At 33.3% G+C, this 16,933-nt stretch overlaps 1 protein-coding gene across 16 annotated transcripts in view; it reads right to left on the bottom strand.

Annotated features, from left to right (window-relative positions):
- The window catches only part of mub (poly(rC)-binding protein mub), a 298,074-nt gene that overhangs the window by 17,429 nt on the left and 263,712 nt on the right, over positions 1-16,933 (bottom strand). For 10 of the 16 annotated variants that reach the window (XM_067791280.1, XM_067791278.1, XM_067791283.1 and 7 more), the window contains 3 exons: positions 7,136-7,276; positions 3,007-3,091; positions 2,628-2,913 (listed from right to left, as the gene is read on the bottom strand). In XM_067791280.1, the coding sequence (XP_067647381.1) occupies positions 2,628-2,913; positions 3,007-3,091; positions 7,136-7,276 (512 nt within the window). Of the gene's footprint in view, positions 1-2,627; positions 3,092-7,135; positions 7,277-16,933 lie in introns of all 16 variants that reach the window. The other 6 variants (XM_067791291.1, XM_067791293.1, XM_067791286.1 and 3 more) reach the window with 3 other exon arrangements.

Genomic DNA, 16,933 nt, shown 5'->3' with positions numbered 1-16,933 from the left:
CCTACAACTTTTCTTGAAAAACTGCGCTCTTGACGCTTCAGAACAGGTTTATGAACTATAAAATAAAAAAAAAAAAAACCTAAAGACTGTACTGCTGTCATTATTTTAAGTTAAAAAGTTAGTGGTAACGTACAGGCGTTATACAAGTTTTTTTTTTGTTTAGAGTTAGAAGTACCAGGGATACGTCTAGCATGCAGCTCTCAAGTTCTCAAGTTAGAGATCTCTATCATAAATTTTGATGTATCATACAAAAAAAAAAAAAAAAAAAAAATACGGTAGCAAAAATTTCTGTTGAATAAGGACAGTAAAAAATGTGTATACTATGTTCAAATTTCCATGCAAACTATTTGTTAAAATTTTACCTTACGAAATTGATTTCGGAAGATATAAGCAAGTTCTAGTGACCAATAGTATCAAAGTGCAACCATTTTATTGTGTTTACTTTCACTCCATCTCTAAGCACCACTATATCAGCTCGAGCGGGCAAAAGGGGATTAGAACGCGTGGTAGCTCATGCCTGTCTTACGAGCCGAATAAAAGTAACAGGCCGTAGGTTGAATAGGTTAAAAACCCGTTATCGCCACAATTGGATTCGTATCCGGCACAGAATTTTCATATTCTTGTATTCTATAGAAATTTTGGCGTAAGCAATGAAATTCTGAAGGTAATGAGCGGCCATTTTTAGAGTCTAACGCAGATTGGAGGTACGAAATTCTTCACAGAACCGTTCCAGTCGTTTGCAAAGTCCGTACCGATACACTGTCGCTGCGAAAAGGAAAGAAAGTTACCATCTCTGCAATGATATTTCTGTCATGGAGCTGAAATTCGTGCAGGAAGTGGGCTAGAGACTTAGGCTGTGTGCGAGTTGACCTAAATTTCTACTTAAATAGAGAAAAAACCTAAATCAATGGGAACTGTCGGTAAGGCAGTGCAAAATAAAAATTTTGAATTTTTATGAGCATACTTTTCAACCTATATTCAAATGTCGAATTTCAAAACAAAAATATTGATTTTTCAATATTGTATATGCAGATATATGGCTCTTTTCCATTCAATTTAAGTAAATCATAGATCATAGAGCTCAATTTTGTTCAAGCTGATGTTGGCGACACAATAATTGGATCCTTCATATGTATTTGACAGCCAAGTACACTAATTGACCTAAAGAAGTTATTGGAGGCGTACCAACATCACAGTATTGAATTCGAGATTGTGAAAAAGGTCATTGTGCACGTGCTCCACTATGTCCGAAAAAAAGTCTTATAAAACGGAACCACTACATTTTCTTGAACTGCTATCTTGGGATAGGTACTTACCGCGGACCCCAATTGACCTCTGTTCTTTTTAAGCGTGAAAAGCATCAAAAATACCAAATTTCCCGTATTGTTTTTATTTTCTTAGCAGAAATAAACAATTTAGATTTTAAAATCAACTCGCAGAGTTTTGACAGCTTTTTCCTAAATTATTGCAGTGCTGGAAAGTTCCAGTGGAATATTAGTTTAGGTACCTAAAATTAGGCGAACTCGCACCCAGCCTCAATCCACGAATTGTAGCCATGGTTAGAGATGCAGTATGAAGAGCTTGACTTTATCCCAGCACAATTTCTAGGTGGAAGGAACACTTTACCTTCCCGGGCGGGGTTATTCATACCACTTCCTGAGTAAATTAGAGATGGAATGCAGTCAGAAGCATAAATTTTCCTCGCAAAATGGAAAAACGATGTCTAGCCCAATCGCGCAGGAGAGTACAAAAACAGCTGCCGCAGCGCGTAGGTACGAAACTGAAGTAATATTAAACGCAGCTGCAGAAAAGCAGGCAGGGTGGTTAGGTTTAGTGGGTAGCCTTACAAACGTCGAGTCTGATTGGGAATGCAGTTCCATCGTCCCCGTAGCCAATAAATAAAATCTCAAGACTATAAGAGGCATAAATAATGAAAAGCTGCTATTCTCAGACTAAACAAAAAAGGATGGAGATCGCTAGCTATCAAACCGTATACGTTAAGAAACAAAAAAAAAAAACATCGTAGACATCTTAAAGCCGCGTACATTCCTTGAGAGCAACTTGCTAGACTTGTAATGTAAATTGTGACATTTTTGAACGCATTCTTTTTTTCTAAAAATTGTTATTAGTATTTCAGTTTTCAGTTTTGTGATCATCATCAAAGAACCTCCTTATACCGCATAGTCATTTTTGAGTTTCAGCGAACACTTAGCATATATTTCAAGTAATGAAATAAAATGCACACTTGATTTAATTTGATTTGATTCGTTTTTGCTTTTTTTTTTGTACTGATTATTTGCTCGATTGATTGATTGTTTGCTTGTTCGATTAATTGTACGAATAAGTAGTGCACGAGTGTTTTTGTGTGAATCAATTATTGCAATAATACAGCATAATATGTGTCTCGTTTTGTAATTAAAATTTTTAATAATTGTTTAATTGATTTGCAATTCAATTCGACAAAATACATACATATAATTGGCTTGAAAAAAATTATATATCTAACTTTTTTTATAATAAATTTACGAATTTTTTTAGAATTATTTTATGAATTTTTTCTCAATTTATATTTTTTCTTTATCAAATGCTAACGTGTCTCTAACTAACTAACGTTTCTCTGTACTCACCTCATATTAATTAAGTATTGAGCCAATGCCACCGAATCCGGATTGCCGCTAATAGTGATTGTACGATCAGTGTTGCCACCCTCACGTTCTTCGCAATTCGAAATGCGTATCATTGCACCAGAAATTTGACGAATTTCGGCAATTTTTGTGCCACCCTTGCCAATAATGCAACCAATCAAATCATTGGACACAGTCATTTCATGTTGTTGCTGCTGTTGTTGGGTGCGACTTTGTTGCGCAATTGCTGCTGTACGTAATTGAGAGCCTGCGAGTGCAGCTAAAGCAGCTATAGTAGGTAAGCAAAGAAATGTGAGAGCGAGAAGAGAAGCGAGAGAAATTAATAATTTACTTTTATAATTTAAATGCATTATCCACATACCTGTTGGATTGATTCCAGCTGTGCCGGCTGGTGTTAAGCCAGCTAAACCCAACGCTGCCAAGCTAGCCAATGGATTCTTAGCTACCTATGTGTTATAAATTGGTTGTTGTAAGAGGCAAGTGGGAGGTGGAAAGAGAAAAAGGAAAGTAAAAATTGTATATTTATGTTATCCTTGAAGTTGCTTACATATATTTTTTAAATAATAAGCTAAAAAACCGGTTTTTTTTTTTCATACAAAACAAATTGTTTTGCCATAGTAAATTAAAATTTAAATTTAACACTACAAATATGTACATAAAAAATATTTACAAAAACGCAAACAAACACAACAGAGCTTTAGCAACAATTTAGTTTGAAACAAGTGGACAGTGTCAAAATGCATTGCAAGTTTCAAGTTTTTAAATAAAAAGAAAAAAACACTATTTGCAGAAATTGCCAAATAAGGTATTTAATAGCATAATATGATTAGTAAGGATGTAAGAATGTGATTAAGCATTAGGTGGGTATGTATGTTGTCTTCCCAAAGTTTAAGCTAACAAAAAAAAAAAAAAAAAATTTATAAATTAAGCTTGAAAAATTGTATTAAGTTAACACTGTAACTCCCATGAGACATAAGTTCATCATCATTGTCATTCGAAGCTTTAGGGTTTCTTTATTCGTCCAAAAAACTTGTAAAAAAATTTCCGATTTATTTTTGTATTTATTTTATTTTAATTTGTTCTGTTTTAGTTTATTCTTAACAATAAAAAAAAAAAAAAAATCTGAACGAATAGCACCTTCTATCCTCTTTTTATGCTAGTCTTTAACCTATATGTTCTTGTAATATACATTAAATTATTCGATCCCTAATCAGTAATCTCTAATTGACAGTCTGTAATATTTAGTTTTAAGCACTGTAATGTAATCCTCAATATGTAATATTAGTTTTTTTGTTTAACTATTTGAATTTCTTCAATAAATTTGTTACTTATAACTATTCTCGAATATATATGTAAATATTGTGCGCTAGCTGCCATCTTTAGTCTAAATAATGTAATTTCTAAAAGAGCGAGTCATTAATCTTCAAACTACATTCCTTAGTTTACACTCTCTTATAGGTAAATATTATACTTAGTCTTAAATCGCTAATATTTCACCTTCTCCAATTTTCAATCTGTAGTATTTAGTCTTAAAATTCAGTGTTAATCACTTTGCCCTAATCCTTTTTCAATTTCTTGTATTTAATATAAAAAATAATTTAATTTCTAAATGAGCGAGTCGTCAATCTTAAATATCGATATTATTGATTAGTTTTTAAACACTTATATTTAATCTAAAAATATGAATGCTTAGTGTTTAGTCGTTAATCTTTAACCATTAGTCAATTAAGGACTGATACTATTGTACTTTTGTTTTTCTTGGAAATAGATATTTATATAAATGACAGTAAATAATTTTTCCCTGTGAGACCCGACATCAAGTTTTAGCGACACTGTTCCCCGCATTTTTTTTTTACTTCTGTAACGGTTTTTATTGGTTTTCCCCTATTTTCAAAAGTTTTGCGTTCATCAGAGCCCAATTGGCCTCAACTCAGGCACATTGGATGGATTGAAGTTTTTCCTAACATAATGTACATTATCATCTTCGAACCACTTTCGGGTGATACGAGCGTAATGTGATGAAGACAAGCCCAGCCAAAATATAGTTGGACCATTGTGGCGCCGTAGGAATGGCGAAAGAGGTTTTTCATGTTAATTTCTGCGTTCATAGTTCCCATCGTAAAGAACGGCGTGTATTCATGACCGGCTTCCCAAATAGCTTTCCAATCACAATCTTTTCCAAACTTTTCTATCTGGACGGTTTTTCTTCCGAATTAGAAATGTTCTCTGCAGACTGTGGGTAGTAGAATTGGGTACCTGGCAACGTGCTTAAATCGATTTTCGAATGCTTTTCATCGTCCATAATCACAAACAAATTTTGGTTTTCCAATTTGGTGTAATGTATTTGGTCTTATCTAGTGCAAGGGAAATGCTTTTTCCTGTGTTTTTCACTTCGTTTTGGAACTTATTTCTTTTTGTACGTTTTAAAACCATTTCTCTGCTCTGCTTGATTGGAGTGGCTTGTACGAGTGTGGTTTCGGTTATTTTGGCAACATGATATGGATAGGTTTTCCTAATTAGGGATAGACTACTTCTTGATTTCTCCTCACTAAGCCACGTTTGTTGAAACGCAAAACCATTTTTCGGAGAGATCATGTGACTTTCGCCAACTTTTTGTAATGAATATTCGGATTATTCGTCCAAATGTACGCACTTTTGTTAACGTAGCTCTTCGTTAGTATTAATATTTCTCCTTGCCGAAGTCAGTAGCTAAAACATTTTGTTTGATGTTTTAAAATAGGAGTTCAAAATTAATTTATACAAAATGGTACTTTGTCATTACTGAAAAACTTGTAGGGAGTTCTAAACTTCTTTATTTACCAGTCTTTAATTTGGTTTTAGTTTAAGTTCGAATTCGATATTTGATGTTCAATATTTCATAATTGATATTCAATAACTGACCTCTCATACTTGACATCGGCCAATTTTTATTAGCTATGTAGTTATTTTTTCTATGTTTAACATCATATACTTGATGATCTATGAGATTCGCTAATTAATATAAAATATGCTATTTTTGATATTCAATATTTGAATTTTGACATTACTTTTCCAGGCCATTTGCCATTACTTTCAAAATAATAAACAAAAAATTAGCTTAACTAATAATATAACTAATTTAGTTCAAGTGTAGTTATGTAAACAAAAATAAAGACAAAAGTAAAAACCTCAGTTCATTAATTCTTATAGAAAAAGATTTTAAGCAGAAACTGAGCGTTTCATACATAACATAGGAACATATAATGAATATGTATGTATGTTAGGGGTCGAAGGGCAATACATTAAAGAGGTGAATTAACGTCTAAATACAATACAGTGGTAAATTATGGAACATAACGGGGTAGGGGCACATTCCAGCGGGCATTTACAACAAGTACACCAACAAGAACAAGAAAGGCGCATACAATTGAGGATTTTACAAAAACAACCCAGAAAGGTACATACCAAATGCAGTAGTAAGTACTTATAATTATATATCTCGTACAAAAATTACCATTACATGTAATGAGGTACTAAGAGTGCATGGAGGCAAGCGGGGACGGGGCTTTGGAAAAATATATATTTAATAGAAAAAGAAGATGGTACTTTATGCGTCGACAAACATTTTATTTGCTCATAGTAACTGCATGATGCCAACACTACTGCCTTTATTTGAATTGCAAGCAAACACTTTTGAATAAACTGGTTGAGAATTGTAGACTTAATAGATACGCCAAAGAAAAAATTAACGAAGTGATATAAAATCGAATGACAATCATTAACGAATTAACCAAAAAATATAAACATCTGTTTTTAGTTTCTATCTCCGGCGCGTTTGTAACACGTTCTTATTGTCTTCTTCAGGGATACTGTTTTTTAATTAAATCGAACGACCAAAAATGCTCTTAACAGTAGATGCAAATATATTTCAAATACATTTTTACAACGCATAAATTTCCATAATCTATATAAGTAGTTTAATGATCAATCTTGAAGGTTCCATTCAGGGTAACAGGGGTTTAAGGCAAAAAACAACAAAACCAATTAAGAGATCACCAATATTTCGTCTCCGAGCAAATGGGTGGGGGGATGACTAGGGTAAGCATTAAGCAATACTAGAAATTGTACAGTTTTAAGAAACATAGTTGCTGCTGGAACCGGAAAAGTTTTAGAGCTAAATATGTAACTAGCACTTAAAAAAAAAAAACAACATAACGGAAGTAGGGGCTGTGGTGAATGGGGCTGGGCAGGTACGGAAAGGTTCATCATAAACACACTACGCGTTGTTTACAGTAGTCGCTAAAAGTGTGAATCATATGTACATAAGTTATTACTATGTAAAAGGTGTAGGGGGAGAGGAATGTGAAGGGGTGCGCATAAAATACCTGCATAGCGGAGGGGGTTTCATTACAAAAGTTTAAATTTTTTAAATAATTTTGCTTAGCAGCAACTTCATTCCATAAAATTTTCTTTGCAAAGCTTAGCTGCGTGGCAAAACAAATACAACTCACATCGGGTATATGCTGCAGGTGATGGTGTGCTGCCGGCACCGCTCCTTGCAAATGTGCCCCTTTCAATAGAGGATCCGTTAAACCTGAGAGACCAGCGTGTAGGCCACCAGTGGCTAAAGCCAGTGGAAATACTGGGCATGTCTATTTTTTCAATTTTTTGTAGTAGAGTGTATTCAACATTTTTTATAATTTTTTTTTTTTTTTTGTAATTTTCATTGCGAATTTGCATAGATAAAAGTTGTAGCAACGCAGTGGTGAGTTTTGTTTTTCGCGTTGTTTGGTAGTTGGTAGCATTGGTGGTGGTGAGTAGTAAACGAGTAGTAGTAGTAGAGAAATAAATTCAGTATGTTGTTGTTGGTGAGTTAAACGATATTCGATTGAATTTTTTTGTAAGCACGAATAACAGCAATAAGAAAAGAATATAAAGAAAATATGAGTTGTAATTAAAAAAAGAAAATTTTGTATATGCCATTAGAAATACACAATTTTTTTTAATAGTTTTATTTTTCAACTAACTAAGCGGTGGACGGAGCAGACAGTTGTAGAGGGGGAATAATTGATGTATAAAACAAAAAATTTGTTAAAATAATTAGCACAAATAAATTGTACGAAAAAGAAACCGTGAAAGTTCAATAGCTACAACTTATAATAGAAATAACAATAAATACAGAAGGAATAGACAAATTTCCCAAAAAATCGTGTAGTTGGTGGTTTGAGGTTATGGAATAAACGGATGACATTTTCACCAAGCAATTACTTACAATTATTTAAATTACATTTTATATGCTACAAAAAAAGGTTTGGAGAAATTTGTGCAGGAGCTTTTTTCACTTTTCACTTTAATAGGCAATAATACGGGGAAGTAACGCGCCACAGTACCATTAGAATGTGATAATCAGGATTGGTGAGGAACTTGATGATGACCGGTGGTTTTTTATATTAAATGTGAGCTAAACTATCCAGGTTTGCAAACAAATTAATGTATAATATAGTCGAGAGATCGGGGTAGAGTTACTAAAACTGGAATAGTGGGATTTTTTTTCAGTACAATTTTTAAATGTGTAACAGCTTTGAATGTGTGGTGTATATATATTTTAGGCACTAATGATATATCAAGTTGACTTTCCATTGAGAGATAAAATAAAGGACTTTGTCCTGTCAAATAATGGGATTATTTTTGGATGGTACAAGAATTTTGATGTGTAATGATACCTTAGCGGCCACCGTGGTGTGATGGTAGCGTGCTCCGCCTATCACACCGTATGCCCTGGGTTCAACTCCCGGGCAAAGCAACATCAAAATTTTAGAAATAAGATTTTTCAATTAGAAGAAAATTTTTCTAAGCGGGGTCGCCCCTCGGCAGTGTCTGGCAAGCGCTCCGATTGTATTTCTGCCATGAAAAGCTCTCAGTGAAAACTCATCTGCCTTGCAGATGCCGTTCGGAGTCAGCATAAAACATGTAGGTCCCGTCCGGCCAATTTGTAGGGAAAAATCAAGAGGAGCACGACGCAAATTGGAAGAGAAGCTCGGCCTTAGATCTCTTCGGAGGTTATCGCGCCTTACATTTTTTTTAATGATACCTTAGCCTATTAATAGACGAATGCATGTATGAACTTTATAATTTTTTCTACAGCGCCTAGTTTGTGAAATAAGACAATAAACGATGAAGCAGTTTTTATCCCTACAAAAATCGCGAGTACTCTATGCATGCATGTATGGAGTACTCGCTATGGACCAACCGAGTACTCCAAAATTAACCACAATTCATACAAAAAATATGGTCCAATTAACATTGCGATGTCCTAGGAATGGACCATATACTCCAGCTCCGCATTACATCAGAGTAATCCATGGAGTACCCACAGTCCAATAAACATCGTGTAGTGATTACAATCGTTAAAAACGAGCAATGATCGGCTTACAATATGTTCGTGTAGAAACATGAGTTGGTCCATTGCTGCATTACAGTGGAGTATAATGGTAAGTACTCCAGTGGACCACATGATCAAACGATTTTTGCAGGGATCTAATAAAATAATGGGAAATTTATATTGCCATATAATATGGTAAAAGAGTTTGTTATTTATTAGGAACTCAAGAACAAATTTCATTATCATTATTTTAAATGTTGGCAAATATAGGAAATTTTCCTCAATAGCGGGAAAAATGATTTCCAATTAAACTTTGGAAATTAAAAAAAAAAATTTTAATGCAATCTAGATTAACAAAAGTGGTAAACATGAAAAGTGGAAAAATTTCACTAATAAAAGATAATTCAATGTAAGCGTGGGAAATTCGAGAAAAAATGTTTATTTGATAACAGAAATCGAAAGGCTTCTTGCGATTTGTACGCAACACTATGAAGTATTATGCAGAGATTGAAGTAAAATTTCCTAAAAGTGGGATATTAAAATGAAAGAATTTTTTGAAAGTACTCTAAGAAAATTAAAAAAAAAATCCAAATAGTGGAAAATCATATGTCATGAATTTATTAGTAGGAGCTTCATATACTAAATTTGTGTACTGTGTGAGGAAACTTGCTACATGATTAAAAAATTGATATATACATAGGAGGGTTAGAAAATAGTGAGATTTTTGTCAATACATAGAGAAATTTACGTGAAAGAGTTTTGGATGGGATGGTAAGAAAAGATGATAATACTGGGAGATAAATTTCAAATTTATCTTTTTCCACTGGGAGTTTTAAAACAAAAATTCGAAGTTTTGAAAATGGTACAGAATCCGTTCGGCATATTAATTAGGAAACATATCAGAACATTCGTTAAATTTTTCATTTCAAATAAAATATTCGGGAACTGCATACTTAACACAGGGAAATTAAAATTAATATAACACCTGGGAATTTTACGCCTAAACACGGAATTAAAGGAAATTTTAAATCAAAGTGATTTTTTAATGGGAATTTTGTTTACCATCTGCATGGTTTGGCATATACTAAAAGAGGTGATATTTCACCATTAATAGTTTTGTTTAAAAAATTCAATTCGTTTTCCTAAATATGAGAAACTGTGATTACAAAACAATGAGAAGAAATTTTAATATATTATCGAGCGATTCGATGCCCTAATATCAAATTTTCAAGTTAGGAAAGTTTTAAAACTGTAAAAAAAATACTGTTAAATATTTATGAATTAATTGTCTTATAAATAGCAAAACAATGGGATTTTTAATAGAATTTTTTTCTTTATTGCTGTACAGTGTTTGGAATGCGCACAAAGAGTGGGATTTTGACTAATATAACATTTCTGTTTAAATAATTTTACATATACGTCGGCTTAAACTGTGACCCAAATAATAATGGGAATTTTAAATCAATTCCGAGCAATTTTCTGCAACAGTATAAAATTTCTAAACAGTGGGATTTTTTATTTTTATTTTTATACACAAAAAAACACTCTACCTCATTTAATTTAAGTTTTGTATACCAATATTTCCCAGTATTAATATTTATAACTAATTATTATCTTAACTTCACATGATAAGTAGAAAGGAAGGATTTTAAATACATATTGGGTTATTTTGAGATACAAGTTATAACATTTAAATGTAAGACTTCAAACAACATGTGCGTCATACCCTGAATCAAAGGGAGCTGTTTGTAGGGATACCTGGAAGTGAAATAATATGGGACAGTGACAAAACTGAGATCATTGCAAGAGAGATGTATGCACTTAAAATTGTATGTATTTTGGGATTATTAAGCCAAAGGGGAGAGCTATTTTTTACTAAATGTGCGCTGCATAAGGATATCTCACATCGCTGTATCAATAAACGTGGACGCTATTATAAAAATGTCAGTACGTGTATGTGGTATGAAATTGTCTATTTAGTAACTTTGTGACAGTGTGTGATAAAGTTTCAGCTGTGGAATTTTGTTTAAGATATTTGTTTCCGATTCGGTAAAGGCATATTGAAGATGTTTTGGGGCTACAAACGGTTTAGAGTAAGTAAACAAAAATAGTGGTTATTTCTGAAAGAATTGCGCGGGAGGGCTCGGGCAGGTAAATATTTATTGTATAATAATTTATTTTATGATTATTTATTTGGTGATAAAGACAAGTTTTTACTAAATATGTAAATGTTATTTTTCTTTTGTTAGGGTGGTTCTAAAAGTATATGTAGCTGACATTAAACAATACAAAAAAACGTATAGGACCATTTGAATATATGAATGCATATTAGGGAAATTTAGAGAAAACTCATGAACGCAATGCGTTTTAATGACGCACTGAACAATTTGCTATTTAAATTATGGACACCTTTTTATAGGGGTTGTGGAGACTCTGCTGGGTCGGTGAAGGGAAGTAGTATATAAAGTTTTTATAAATATTTGGAAATATTTGGTTTGTTTGAACTAGTTTATTTTCTGCATATGAACAGGGCTTTATTTTTATTGAAGAGATATTTTAAGTGGTAGAAAACAATATAAACAAGTGGTGAATGGGTTGTTTCGTAGTTGTATTGAAATACACATACTTTCCAACTGCACACGAGCCCTCGTGTTAATCAACCAGTTCGATATCGATAACAGCTTTTATTTTAGGAGTTAGCCTCCGGTTAGACTCCAAAAAGCAGTTTGCAAGCAGACGTGTGAGAATAGAGCAGAGCTGCATAAATTTCCTTTATAATACGGCGAAATAAGACGTGTTTCTCTCTCTCTCTCAACCAATCCTTGTTATACATTCGGTGGCATTTTTATACTCTCTGTATGCATTTTTATATTTTTAATAAAGCCTTTAAATATTTTTGTTTAAAATTGCATTGTATCCCCTTTTTTTATTTGTTAAACTCGTAAGACAGGCTTTCTGTTTGTTCTTACACTAGCGTGTGTGCGAGCGAACGAATCAACAAGCGACAAAGTGTTACGACGTTGAAACTTATCCTAAGAGAAAGTGCAGAAAATATTAAACAAAATACAAAACAGAAAAAATATAAGTAATCAAAAATATATATATACTTATTTTGAAATATGTACATAGTAATTTTGATTAGTTTTGAATACGTAAACAAACTTTTATTGGCACATGATTTGTTGGGAGATTCTTCGTCTAAGATAGAATTAAGTGATTTGGTGGTGCTGGGAGTAATGGGTTAAGAAATGCGAGGATGAAAGGTGGATGCTGACGCGTGGAAAAATAAAATAATGCAGCTCAAAAGAAATACTGACAATTTTATATACATTCTATTCTATTTTAAAGAAACCGCCCGCAGAATTTACTAAAAAGGCCTAAGCTAGCTGGGGTGACCTTGCAGGAGAAACGTTGTTCAAAATATGTAGGAATCATTCATACAGTAAGTTGTCGTGAAAACTCAACGTGGAGGAGAGAGTGAAGAAGGCATCGACGTTACTTTATGCATGTATAAGGATGCTGGGGTGTACGTGGGATCTATCGCCCTGCTCTCTCCTTGGATATTTACAGCGATCACAAATCCTATCTTATACCATGGAAGTCCTTGTTTTGTGAACGACCACATAAACAAGTAACTTCCGCAAAAAGAGAGTAGCTGGCACCCGGCTGGCGAAGTACATAGCGTTACCAACTGCAACGAGACTGAAGCGATACACATGTACAGCGATGGTTCCAAAAAAAAATGGAAGGAGTAGGAGGAGGCAAAAGTTGCACACAATCGACCAATCGGGAAAGGCATCGATCCAAGCGCGGAGCTGTAAAGAGTCGAAGATCAGGTGTAGGTCTTACAACCTTATAGACAAACAAAGTTGATCTTATCATTAAAAACAAAGAGGACTGTAGACTCATGACGGGTATTCTGACTGTACACTGCTTTGTGAGGTCACATGCTTTTAAATGAGGCCGTGTCAGTAATGGCAGATGTTGGAAGTGCGAGCTGGAGGAAGAAACGGTCGAGCACGTTCTCGTACCCTGCGTTCGCCAGGCTAACACCTCTGCCAATAGGAGTGGCACAGCTATCAGAATCAGATCTAGAAGCAGCAAGTAGCATATTTACCAAGAGGACGGAGTTAATTTAAAACATAGGTCCTGGTTTTTGATAGGGTTTTTCAGTTTGGTTGTTAAACAAACTTGTAGTAACACTATGGATTCATTTAGTCTGTGAGGTCCTCACGGACCGGTCAGTTTAACCTAACCTAACGCCTACATAGTTTTATTTTTTTTATCTGTATTTAATTTACGAGACATGCTCATATTGCTTTATACAATTGTTTTTGTTATTGATATTAGAAAAAATTAAAAGTTTAGTACTGATTATAATTTTTTATAAATCCAACGTTAGTAAGCTATTGAGAACGCGCCTATAAGTATTCCACACAATTAGGATTAAAAAATTATAAAATTAGTATGTACCTAGTGGTGTATAAAGGAATAGCAACAAAAAGGCAACACTTAGAGACCAATTGCAAAGCGAGCAGCGGGGTATTTATATGGCTAAAGGCATCTGCCTTTGCGCTAGTATAAATTATGAATGGTGGAGATTTCGAGTTCAATATTCAGCTTGTTAGAAGCTAGCTGATGTAGAAGTGAAATTCAGAAACATTTCCTAGTAACCATCGCCGTTTGTTATCTTCGTTTTTTTATTTATTTAACACAAATCATTAAGATGGGTCTAATTGCGAACCTGTAAAGCCAATATCAATATTACTTCGAACAAGTAAAAGTGTCTAAGTTCGGGTGTAACCGAACATTATATACTCAGCGTGAGCTTCAATTGCACATTTAATTTCAGATAAATTACTTTTCTACATAACACGTAGCACCGCCCGTTTAAAAGAAAAATGTCTCCCCATTTCCTCCTACAGTAAAACTTGATAAGTGAAATATCATTGATTCAAAACTATTTTTTGCTGAGTTATAGATTATTTTTCTAGTCTAACACCCTTTAAAACTTGTTTTATATTAAGTTGCCGTGGTCTTTAACCGATCCCGTCTATTTTTACTAGAAACATTTTCTGCTATAAGGAAAATATGTGTACACAATTTCATTACGATATGTTAATTTTTGTTCGAGTTATGGCTCCCGAAACATAGACAATTGCTTAGTCATAAAAGGGGCGGTGCCACACCCATTTTCAAAAATTTTAGTGTTTCCAATTTAATGTTATAATTCAATTTAGAAAGTAAGATTCTATTGATACAAAGCTCTTTTTTGCTAAGATATAGCTTATTTTATTCCTCCACGATCCTTTTAAAAATCTTTTATATAAAAGTGGGCGTGGTCCTTAACCGATTTCGTAAATTTTCCTTCAAAGCATTCCTTATAGTAAAGGCAACCTCTCTGCCGAATTTTATTACGATAGGTTTAACGGTTTTTGATTTATGATTAATAATATTAGTAAAATTGATTTTATCACATGCGATGCCACGCCCATTTTAAAATTTTTGTCAAATTTTTATCAAGAGCCTCAATATCAGCCCACATGTCAAATTTCAACATTATAGGTGTATTATTTACTAAATAATCAGGTTTTTTGTGTTTTCCAAAATGTTATATACATATATAAAAAGTGGGCGTGGTTATCATCCAATTTCACTCATTTTCAATACCAATCTATTCTGGGTCCAAATAAGCACTTGTACAAAATTTGGCGAAGATATCTCAATATTTACTCAAGTTATCGTGTTAACGGACAGACGGACGGACCGACGGACATGGCTCAATCAAATTTTTTTTTCGATAGTGATGATTTTGATATATGGAAGTCTATATCTATCTCGATACAACCAACCGTTATCCAATGAAAGTTAATATACTCTGTGTGCAATGCACGCTGAGTATAAAAATGGGGAAAGAAATTGTATGCCATAGATCCATCTCTCTCACTCTTTATCTCTACAAAAATTGTATTTGGTCTAATACCTTAAAAAATAAAATGTTGCCGTTATTAAACGTTTTTCCAGATTAATTTAGTTGTCAGTATAACTTTTTTTGTTTACCAAAAATTAAGAAAAGGTAAACCGGATCTTTTAACACCGCATTAATCGATTACTACAAGATTGCAGCCCAATTTTTCATAATTTAAATACAAAAAAGGGGAAATTAAAAATTATACACATTTATGGCATTGAAACAGAAAAGGTAGCTTTTTACTAAAAAATTGTGTATGCTTAGTTTTCAAATTTTTTGTTTTCACCATGACGTAAATAAAATAAATGAAATTTAATGATAAAGAAAAGCAGAGGGTTGGAAAGGGAAGACCAAAACACAAATAAAATGTCAATGAGAATAAATTTCAGAGAACAAAGAAAAAAGAAGGCAAGCTCACAAATTAATTTGCACGTAGACAAAAAGCAAAAGAGCAAAGAGGGGTGGAGCGTATTTGAACAAAGAATCAATGATTGTAAGAAGATTAAAAAAATGGTAAGGTAAAGAGATGGTACAAATTGAAGTGGAGATGAACAAAGATTTTTACTGCAGTATACAAACATGTTAGGTAGCAAAAATTATGAAAAATTTTGATTATGTGGTTATACATACATATAAAAAATAAATACATACATGAGTGTATAAGAAAAAAAAAAAAGTTGTCAATCTATAAGTAAATTTTGACTGAGCAAATAAGGAGCAAAAAAAGACAAAAAATAATAAACAACATTGAAAAAATTAAGTAACAATGATAAAGAAGTAAAATACACACAAGAAGTAGAAGGAGAAAAAGTAAATCAAATGTACGAAGCTCTTATTTGTCAAGAAAGTACTTTGAAGGCTTAAGCTGCTTTGCCCCCACTCTTATTATAATCAACACAAAAAAGAGGCATGAGGGCAAAACGTGTGCTTCATCACAAAAATTTAAATATTGATAAAAGGTAAAGGAAATATGTAAAAAGGCATGTAGCGAATTGTATAGTAAAGTACCAAATAATGGTACATTCATTCTTAAATTTGTAAGCATATTGATGTAAGAGGCAAAAAGTATAAATACATGTTTGAATGTAAGTACATATGTGAAAAGCAATAAGTAGTAAGGATTATTGTAAATATAATATTTAGTATAGGCCCTAAGCGCACATAAACCGCGAATAATGTGGTTGTACAGCTATTGGCACAAAAATAGAAATACGACAAAGGGTATCAAGACGCGTTGCACAACTATGCAAATTAGATCTTGGCTTGATTTTGGAGTCTTAGGGCATTATTTTGTATTGCGCATGATGGCTCAGACGAACAATTCGATCCAGACGAAGTCGTCTAGCTGTTGTTGTTGTAGCGATAAGGTTACTCCCCGAATGCTTTGGGGAGTGTTATCGATGTGATGGTCCTTTGTCGGATACAGATCCTGTACGCTCCGGTAACACAGCACCAGGCATACCTACCGCGGGTATATTCTGACCCCATAACCCGCTGGGGGTGCGTTCGTCTAGAAATGGTATTCTGTATAATTTTCGCTCGGCCTTGACGGTTCTTACTTCATGTCTAACAGGAATGCGAAAGCAATTGTCAATTGACATGTTGCCTAGAGTTTGATCAGCTCAAAAATCTAAACCTAAAAGCTCATTACTCCAAGATTCAAAAAAAAAAAATATATACTAAAATTCACCTACACTGCGAGCAAAAAGCAAAAATTATATGCAAGTTACATTTGCTTTCTATTTGCCGTAATCTAAAAATAATTTAAAAAATGTTTAATAAATTTCGAAAACATTTTTGAAACATTAGAAAATTTCAGAAGTTTTGAAAATTCATCAGCAAAAGTGTTTATTTATATAACCATGGCGGAACTATACAAGGTGGCAGCACGGGACAGCGGATTTTTACTTTTTTATTTGATTTGATACATCAACTTCTGACGCAGTACGATTTTGA

Source organism: Eurosta solidaginis, chromosome 5 (genome assembly GCF_040869045.1).
Source record: "Eurosta solidaginis isolate ZX-2024a chromosome 5, ASM4086904v1, whole genome shotgun sequence".
Classification (NCBI taxonomy): Eukaryota; Metazoa; Arthropoda; class Insecta; order Diptera; family Tephritidae; genus Eurosta; species Eurosta solidaginis.
The sequence above is the reverse complement of the archived record's forward strand: the minus strand, read 5'-3'. Positions and strand labels throughout refer to the sequence as shown.